This window comes from Elephantulus edwardii, unplaced genomic scaffold (assembly GCF_000299155.1).
Source record: "Elephantulus edwardii isolate Elephantulus edwardi_28Jun2011 unplaced genomic scaffold, EleEdw1.0 scaffold00129, whole genome shotgun sequence".
In the NCBI taxonomy this organism is placed as follows: Eukaryota; Metazoa; Chordata; class Mammalia; order Macroscelidea; family Macroscelididae; genus Elephantulus; species Elephantulus edwardii.
Genome location: NW_006399879.1, coordinates 7175947 through 7184467, shown reverse-complemented (window position 1 = coordinate 7184467; position 8521 = coordinate 7175947). Strand labels below are relative to the sequence as shown.

The following is an 8521-nucleotide window of genomic DNA, read 5'->3' as shown; positions in this document are numbered from 1 at the left end:
CACACTGCCGTCCTCCACCTCACACTGCCGTCCTCCACCCCACACTGCCGTCCTCCACCTCACACTGCCGTCCTCCACCCCACACTGCCGTCCTCCACCCCACACTGCCGTCCTCCACCTCACACTGCCGTCCTCCACCCTGGCCCACTGTCTGCTTGTCCTTGGGGTCGCTCTGCAGACTCTGTGGCAGTCCACGGTGGTCCCTAACCGAGCGTGCCCTGAGGCTGCCCCCTGAGTCTGCCCTGTCTGTGGAAACAGCCCCTTGTTTGGATCCCTGTGGAATTCACTGACTGTAGCAGGAGGTCAGGGCGGCGTCCTGTGCTTTCACATGTGATGACTCCCTGCCTGTCATTGGGTGATGGCCCAGGTGATCTGGAATTGGCTGTAAGCAGCCCCGTTGTCATGATGCTGGCCGGACCAGGTGGCTCAGGGCAGCCGGACCCCACTCTTAGGGCTTGGCCCCTGTGAAGGGTTTGTGGGGTGCTTGCACTCATGCATGTTAATCTGGTGAACCAGGCCTTGTGCCCTCGGCCACACCGTCACGGCCACTGATCTCAGAGGACTCTCACTGTGGACTCAGGCTCCGGGCTGTGTCTCCCAGCAGTGCTGCCTGGCCAGCTGGACCCTTCCAGGCCCTCGTTCTCTGGGAAGCCGTGCTGCGAGTGAAGTGGGGTTTGAATGCTGCCCTTGGCCGGCGCTGCGTGCTCAGGGCCCGGTGCCGCGCTCTGGGCCAGGCTGGTGTGGATCCCCGAGCCCGGGTCCCGGTCACCACCAGGAGTGGGTGGAGGGCTCATGGATGGTGGGCATGGCAGGTGGTGACCTGTGAGCACTGGTTGGCGAGGACCTGCCGCAGGCCAGAGGACCGCTGGGAGCCGTGGGGAGGGTGGCAGTTAATGTGGGTGGACCTCCATCTTTATCACGTGCACCTCCAGCTGTGCCTCACCCTTCTCCCTGCTGCCCGCCTTCACTTAGGAGAACTGGGGTGCACTCACGGGAACTCGAGTGCTCTGGGGCGGGTTTGGGACCATGTGATGGTGCAGCACCCAGGTCAGCTCTTAATTCAACACAGACTTAGTCTCTCAGTCCTCGGGTGAGACTTTTAAGGATTTGAACTTTTAGAATTTTTCTTCCTGTTACAGATACTTGACATCTGTTAGTTATTAATGAGTTGGGCTTCTGAGTCCTTCATGCTGAAGTTAAGATAGAAAGCTTTAAAGCCCCTTGTCCTCCAGGACTGGGAGTCCCAGGGCAGTGAGGAGAGCAGGGTGAGGTGGCCTCGTCCGAGATGAGGTGGATGGGGTGAGGTGAGGTGGGTTGATGGCCGCTGATGCCCTGATGTTCCTGGCAGGTGTGCCTGGTGGGACGGTCCAGGACGTACCCGGCCGCTGAGGAGGCGTCGGTGGACGCACAGAGGACAGTCTACATTCAGAGTCAGGGGGGCCCCAGGAGACAGCCGTGCTCGGGGCCCCTGCAGCCTCCCCCCGAAGCCCAGGAGGTGGGGACTGAAGCCCAGCCTCCAGCCCCAGGGGCGTCTCCGTGTAGACTGTGGGTGCCGGGGTTCCGGCCTCGGGAGAAGGTGGAGCGCGTGAGGAACTGCGCCTCTGTCCCGAGGGACCTGGTGGACCGGGTGGTTCTGCAGGTGGCCCAGCGACTGCTCAGCACCGGGGAACCCCATGCCAACGGAGGTGGGACTCCCTGGAACCCAGGAGGTAATGTCCCCAGCCTAACGTGACCCTCAGGGACACAGGGCAGGAGTGGGGCGTGCTGGTCACTGTGTCCTGAGAGCTGGGGTTCCTGCAGGCTCGGGGACCTGGGGACCTGGGGTGGGCATTGCGTGGCTAGGCCAGCCCCACGGTGGCCACCCTGAGGAAGGACAGAAAGGCCCAGGGACACAGGGCCCTGTGGGTGGAGGCGCAGGTTTCGGGGCAGCAGTTGGTGCTGCGTGGGGACATGGAGCTCCCCTTGCTGGTCCTGACAGTGCATGGCGGGCTGTCCTGTGAGCAGTGGCCCGAGGGCGCTGGGGCACGTGGCAGGGACCTCGGGCCACCAGGAACTGTGACCACAGGGACAGCAGCCTTCCAGCTGGGGTGGTGCCTGGCCACCAGGGAGCTGGCTTCAGATGCACGGTGTGGGGTGCAGTGGGGACTGACCCCGGGCTCAGCAGACATGCTGGGCTCAGAGCAGAGTCTCCACCGAAAGCAGTGAGCTGGCGGGGCTCGCCCCACTTTGTACCCGCTCCCCTGTGGGCGGAGCTCGCCCCAGTGGCTCCTGCCCTGCTGGTTGTGGGGAGCAGCCGTGTGGGGCCCACAGAAGGGGTTCCCTCACTGGTTTGACTGCAGCCCTCCTGGGCTGCGCAGACCTGTGGCAGCCGTGTCTGGGAGCTGGGGGCACCCTGAGGGTTGGGGTGGTGTGGAGCCGGGATGTGCCAGGTATAGGAATGTCTCCCGTAGCCGGGCTGTGACGTTCTCTCTGTGGACCTCGCTCCCCAGGAAGCCTCTCCCTGACGGAAATTGCCGGTGAGCTGGACCAGGAGACGTTGCAGCAACTGAAGAGGGAGTGCGGGGGCCTGCAGACACTGCTCCGCAACCACCACCAGGTGTTCTCAGGTGAGGGCTGTGCACCCCACAGGCAAGACCACGGTCTCCGCCCTCTGGGAGCAGTGGGGCTGGGCAGACAGACGTGGTACCCTGGCCCTGGGCACACAGCAGGGTGGACGCTGTCACTGCACACGTGGGGGCTGTGTTGGAGAACGTGGCCTGTGTCTCAGGACACAGGATGGTGGACGCTGTCACTGCACACGTGGGGGCTGTGTTGGAGAACGTGGCCTGTGTCTCAGGACACAGGATGGTGGACGCTGTCACTGCACACCCAGGGGCTGGGGTGTGAGGATGTGACCTTTGTCCCTGGACACAGCAGGGTGGACGCTGTCACTACACACGTGGGGTTTGTGGTGGAGGACGTGGCCTGTGTCCCTGGACAGGGAGGACTGGTATCCTCGCCCCCTCCCTTTTATTGTCCGAGCATGTTTCTGTCTGGTCTCACGGGACAAGCCCGTCTTGCACTGTAAGCGCGTGTGACGTGGTTTCTGTGCAGGTCATGTGGGGACGTGTCTGTTCCTGGAAGGAGAAGGTCTGGGGGTGGGGCTGCAGGGAAATGTGGCCTCCGGTCAACCAGGCAGTCACCAAGGGGGGACTTCAGCCAGGAGGCACTTATTTTCTAAATAATACCGATTGACTTTTTACAAACAAAAGTAAGTTATTTCAAATTTATTTAAAAGTAAGTTTATTAGACATTTTCTTGAAAAATAAAAACAGCCACTGTTGTTAGTTGATCCAGCTTCACAAGAGGGGGGCTGACTTCACAGCAGAGGCCGCCCCCTCCTCTGACTTGGCCGGGTCGGGCTCCTCTCCAAAGAGCAGCTGGTGGGTCAGGACCGGGTCTTCTCAGCGGGCAGCCAAGCTCCTCACCGCCTGCCCACTCGAGCTCCTGCTAGAACAGCGGTTCAGAGGCAGAGCTTTCCAGTAGCCGCGGCCTCCCCTCTGGATGCCTGTGTGTGGGCACCGTGCCCACCTTTCCCCTGCAGTGTCCCCATGCCTGGCAGCCCCCCAGGAAAGCCCCCTTTGTGGAAGTGGGAGCACGTGACGTGCCCACCCTGGGCCAGATTGCTGCCCTGCGCCACCCCTGGCCTGGTGAGAACTGTGCAGGACAGGTGTGCTGGTCGCATCCCCAAGGCAGGTGCAGAGCACAGGGGCAGGGTCACTCACCCAGCTGTCATAGGACGGGATCCCCAGGGATCCTAGGTGTATGGTCTCACCCAGGTATCCCGGGGCGGGGTCCCCTGGGATCGAGGCATCTGGGGTGCGTGTGTGTCGTCTCCTGTCCCCACCCCACCCGCCGACCTTGCTGCCCAGCCGTCTCTCAGAGCCGGTCGTCAGCCTGCTCTGGTCGGGCATCTGCTTGGGTTGTTCTCACCTTGAGCCCTCAGGGCGTTACCTGCATGAGGCGGCTGCTGACGAGTCCTCCCGTCCCGACGTCACGTCCTCCGTCCGGTCCTCCTCAGCCTCGGTGAAGTTTTCAGTGGGTTGTGCACAGTTGCACGTCCGGGAATAACACGAGTGACACTGCTGGAGCATGTTGGCTGATCCCAGCGGACCCTCCCTGCTCTCGGTGACGCCAGGGTTTGCTTACGGGGCACGGTTTGCGGCTGTCTTTGAAGCAGGAGGAGGTGACGTTTTTACCTGGTGCCATCCTGCACCAGGGAGCGTCAGCCGCCATCATTCAGTTTTCACGAAGTACCAACTTCGAGACCTAAATTCGCCCGAGTGTTCGGGGCAGCCATCGGACCCCGTGGAAGGAGCAGGTCGACCAGGTCCGCTGCCGCTTCCGGTGCCGTCACGGTGCTCCCCTCACCTGCGCGCCCGACTCTGTGTCTTCTCATTAGGTCAGAAATCTGGCATCTGCGTTAGTGCAGGAACGTCGGTGATTGTTCTCACTGCTCCCTCTGGTTTTCACGGTACCGGAGTGGAGGCCCGTTGGGACAGAACCACAGTTGGCTGAAATCTTGTCCGTGTTGTCTATCACCGCCACTGTCCCCAGGTTTTCAGCAAGGTCTAGCCACCCCTTCAGTGAGGGTCAGAGTCATCTTTTCACCACGTCAAGGACCCAGCGGCACAGAAAGCCCGCCATTGTTTGTGCCGGATGCGTCTTTCCTGTCCTGTAGACCCCACCTGTTACCATCAGGGTTCTGACACCAGTCTGAGCGCACTCTCCTGGAGCGTGTCGTCATGGCGGGGGGTAGACTCCTACACACTCCGCTGAGCGTGGGGTCTGTCAGTGATACCAGCACCGACCGCCTCACCTTGACCTCTCAGTGCAGCCGCAGGTGGGACAGGTGGGACCTTTCCCGACTTGAACTAGGCGGAGCCCCCGTGCTCGATGCACAGTTTCCGGTGAGCACAGTTGGGTGGTCTGGGATGGCCGTTCTCTCAGTGTGAGTGTAACTTGCTGTGTTTCACATGGTCACAAGCCTTTGCGAGTCAGTAAATCGTGGGTAGACCTCTCCCTGGCATTTGCTTCCAGCCCATCTGACCTCAGCAGTGATGTCCTTTGTTCTCGGCCTCTTGAATCTAGCTTGAGTTTGCGTCGATCTGTTGGTGTACTCTTCTGGCTGTTTTTGGATAATCTTCAGGAAGATTTTGCTCGCGTGTGGTATAAATGACACTGTTTGAATTTCCATATTCTGTTGGGTCGCCCTCCTTGGGAACAGGATGAATCAGGGTCTCTGCTGTCTGTCGGTCAGGTAGCCACCTTCCAGATTCCGGGGTGCAGACTGGAGGGCAGGTGCTGCCTGGCACGCTGTCCAATGCCTGGGCCTTGTCTTTGCGGGCGCCGTCAGTGCTGCGCGGCCTTCCTCCTGGCCTGCTGGCTCTTACCACGTGCTGCTTCCTACAGGGTCCGTGGCAGCCAGTGCCGTGGGCCAGGGTGCATCATTCAGTGTTCTGCCCATAGCCCTGCAGCGTTAGGACTTGAGGCTTGAATTTACCCTTCCGTTCTTTCAGCCCAGCCTGGTCTTCTCTTCTGGTTTTCACGTCGGCCCTTGGCACATCTTGATCTATCTTTCCTCGGCTTCCGGGCTGCCCTTTGGTCCGCTCTCTTAGTTCACCCTTTCTGCTTTTGGGCTTTGGCTTCTCTGCGTTCAGGAGGAGCTGCAGAGTCTGCTGACTTCCCCATGGGTCTCCCTTTCCCGCCTCGACTGACCTCAGGCTGATGAACTTGACGTCTTTCCACAGCTCCCGGCTCTTGAACCATTAGTGTTGAGGGCAGCAGGGCAGTGCTCGGGTTGGTTTATTTTATCGGGTGGGTAGACTCAGATGTCGCACTTTGGTTCTCGAGGATTGTTTGAATTTGTCTCGACTTCAGTTTGGAAGTGCGTCTGAGTAACTGGTGTCCCAGCCGTCGCCGGGCCTGGTCTGCCTGCGTACCTGGTGCTGAGCTGGCCCCTCAGGTCTCCACACACACGTGCCTTCTGCTTCCCATGGGCTCTGGCAGGTGAGGACGTGGGCCTTCCACCACTGATGGTGTTTAAAGAGGCATTTGCAGTGGGTCAGTCATGGGATGGAATTCTGTCATTCTGTCTCCAGCTTTGTCTGTCCTCCGCAGTCCCCAGGCCCTCACACGTCTGGGTTGCGTGTTCAGTGACCTTCAGGTTGGTAGAAATCCTGACCCCTGTCCTCTGGCGTCAGTGGCTGACGTGTGTACTTGAATAGGAGTTGTAGTAGCAGACCTCCCTGCGTGCGGTGGACAGTGCCTGTCTCCTGTCGCACGGGACAGCCCGGGAAGGGCTGGACGAGGACACAGCTCCTTGATTGCGGGCAGACTGTGGAGTTATTTCAGAAACCTGAGATGGGAGACCCGGGAGTGGCCGCCCTGGGGCTCTGCTCCTGCACGGCATTCTGTGGGGTGGGGTCACCGCCGAGCTGAGGGCGAGCTCTGGGGACCCCAGCCCGGCTTCGTCCCTGCCATCCTGCACTGGGCCACTAGGGGCTGCTGTTGGGTCGTGGAGGGAGGGGAACAGGTGCAGGTGTATGCACCTGACTGGGCAGGACCCTGGGGGACAGCGCCTGGGCGCTCAGACCACCCCTGTCCAGGGCAGGGCTGCCTCTGGTCCGAGCCGAGGGCCAGTGGTGACCCAGTGGACTGCGGGGAACCTCTGCTGGCCTGTCTGAGCTGTTGCTGCCCATGCTGTTCACAGGCTCCTGGGCCCCCCTCCTCCCATGGCTCCGACCCTGGGGAACCCGAAGGCTGCGCTACCCTAGGTCCCCCAGATCCTCATCTTGGGGAACAGTGAGGTCACTGGCTGTGCTGCCCAGTGTCCACCCATCTCCCGTGTCCACCCACCTCCCTCCACTCCTGTATCCTCTCCACCCAGCTGACCACACCCTCTCCACATACCACATCCTCTATCCTACTATGGTCCCTCCATGATCACATCTCTCACCCCGCCACGGCCCCCTCCTGCTACGGCCCCCTCCTGCCACGGCCCCCCTCCTACCACGGCCCCCCTCCTGCCACGGCCCCCTCCTGCCACGGCCCCCCTCCTGCCATGGCCCCCTCCTGCCACGGCCCCCTCCTGCCACGGCCCCCCTCCTGCCACGGCCCCCTCCTGCCATGGCCCCCTCCTGCCACGGCCCCCTCCTGCCACGGCCCCCGCCACTATCGCATCTCTCACTCCTATTGCAGCCTGTGACTGACTCCCCTGTTCACACGAACCCCAGCCCCCTGTACACCCCACCCTGGTGAGCATTTGGAGCCGAGAGGAGAGCGTGAGCTGTGGGGGGCGGGCCGTGGGGACATGGTGGGTCCACAGTTCCCAAAGGTCACACAGCAGTGCTGCCAGGGGCGGGGCCAGCAGGTCGGGTGCCGCTGGTACCAACTGGCAGGTCTGGTCCATGGGGCCCCTTTGCTGCCTGGGGAGAGCGAGAGTGATGTGGGCTTGTGATGACCTGGGGACCCTGGGCCAGAACTGCCCCTTCCTTTCCTGGATCCCTACAAGTCACTCCCCCTCATCTCCGCTCCCCCTCATCCCCTCTCTCCTCCCCCCTCTGCTTCCCTGTATTTGTTCCCCCGTCTTCCCTCCCCACCTCCCTCCCCCTCATCTCCTTGTCCCCTCATCTCCCCTCTTGTCTCTGCTGCCCCTTCACCTCTCCTCCCCCTCACCTCTCCCTTCATCACCGCTCCCCCATCTCTGCTCACCCCTCGTCTCCCTCCCCCCTCGTCTCTGCCCCCCCCAGCTGAGAGTGGACCTTCTCACCCCGAGGCTCCTTGTCCCCCTTCCACCCGGCAGCCTGTCACAGCCCTCAGCGTGTGGGTCTTTGTAGTGGTGACCTCTCATGGCTGACCCCCCACCTCTGTCGCCCACAGTTGGGAACGGGCAGGTCCGTCTCCGAGACTGGAGGGAGGAGCAGCCGCTGAGCTCGCCGGACGCTCGGACCTTCAAGACCCGGCTCTGCTGGTTCTTCATGCATCACCCTGACGGCTGCGCCCTGCCCGCCCCCCGCTGCCCCTTTGCCCACGGGCCCGAGGAGCTGCGGCCTGGCCGGAGTGAGAGGAGGGCCCGGCCGGTGCCACCTGAGGCTGCTGTGTCTATGGAGGCCTGACGGCGGGCAGGTGGCACCCAGACTGTGCCAGGTCCCGGGAGGACGATGCCCTGCACACTGTCCTGTCACTCACCTGAAGCGGCCCGCTGTCCTACCTGCCCCTGTCCCTCTCCCTTTCCTGAGATGGGGACTCAGCCCCGCTGGTCCAGGCTGGCCTGGGGAGGGCTTTCCTCTTCTCCTTGATAAACCTGGTGCTTGTCCTTGATTCCCGTGTCCTTGTTGACCCCCTGCTGCGATCACCTGCTTGGCCTGTGGGGTCAAGGCTAGGTCAGCCCCCCGGGAGGACAGAGGCGTGAGTTGGGGGAGTCGAGGATGCTGGGATAGGAAGGACCTGGGGTAGCCTTCCCTGCAGCCCCTCAAGGCTT

General features: G+C 62.1%; 1 protein-coding gene across 1 annotated transcript in view; it reads left to right on the top strand.

Moving 5' to 3' along the window:
* Nucleotides 1-8156, top strand: part of TRMT44 (tRNA methyltransferase 44 homolog (S. cerevisiae)) — a 27763-nt gene extending 19607 nt beyond the window's left edge. The window contains exons 10-12 of the mRNA XM_006893665.1: nucleotides 1349-1709; nucleotides 2490-2606; nucleotides 7921-8156. Coding sequence (XP_006893727.1) covers nucleotides 1349-1709; nucleotides 2490-2606; nucleotides 7921-8156 — 714 coding nt within the window. The remainder of the gene's footprint in view (nucleotides 1-1348; nucleotides 1710-2489; nucleotides 2607-7920) is intronic.
* Nucleotides 8157-8521: the final 365 nt, after the last annotated feature.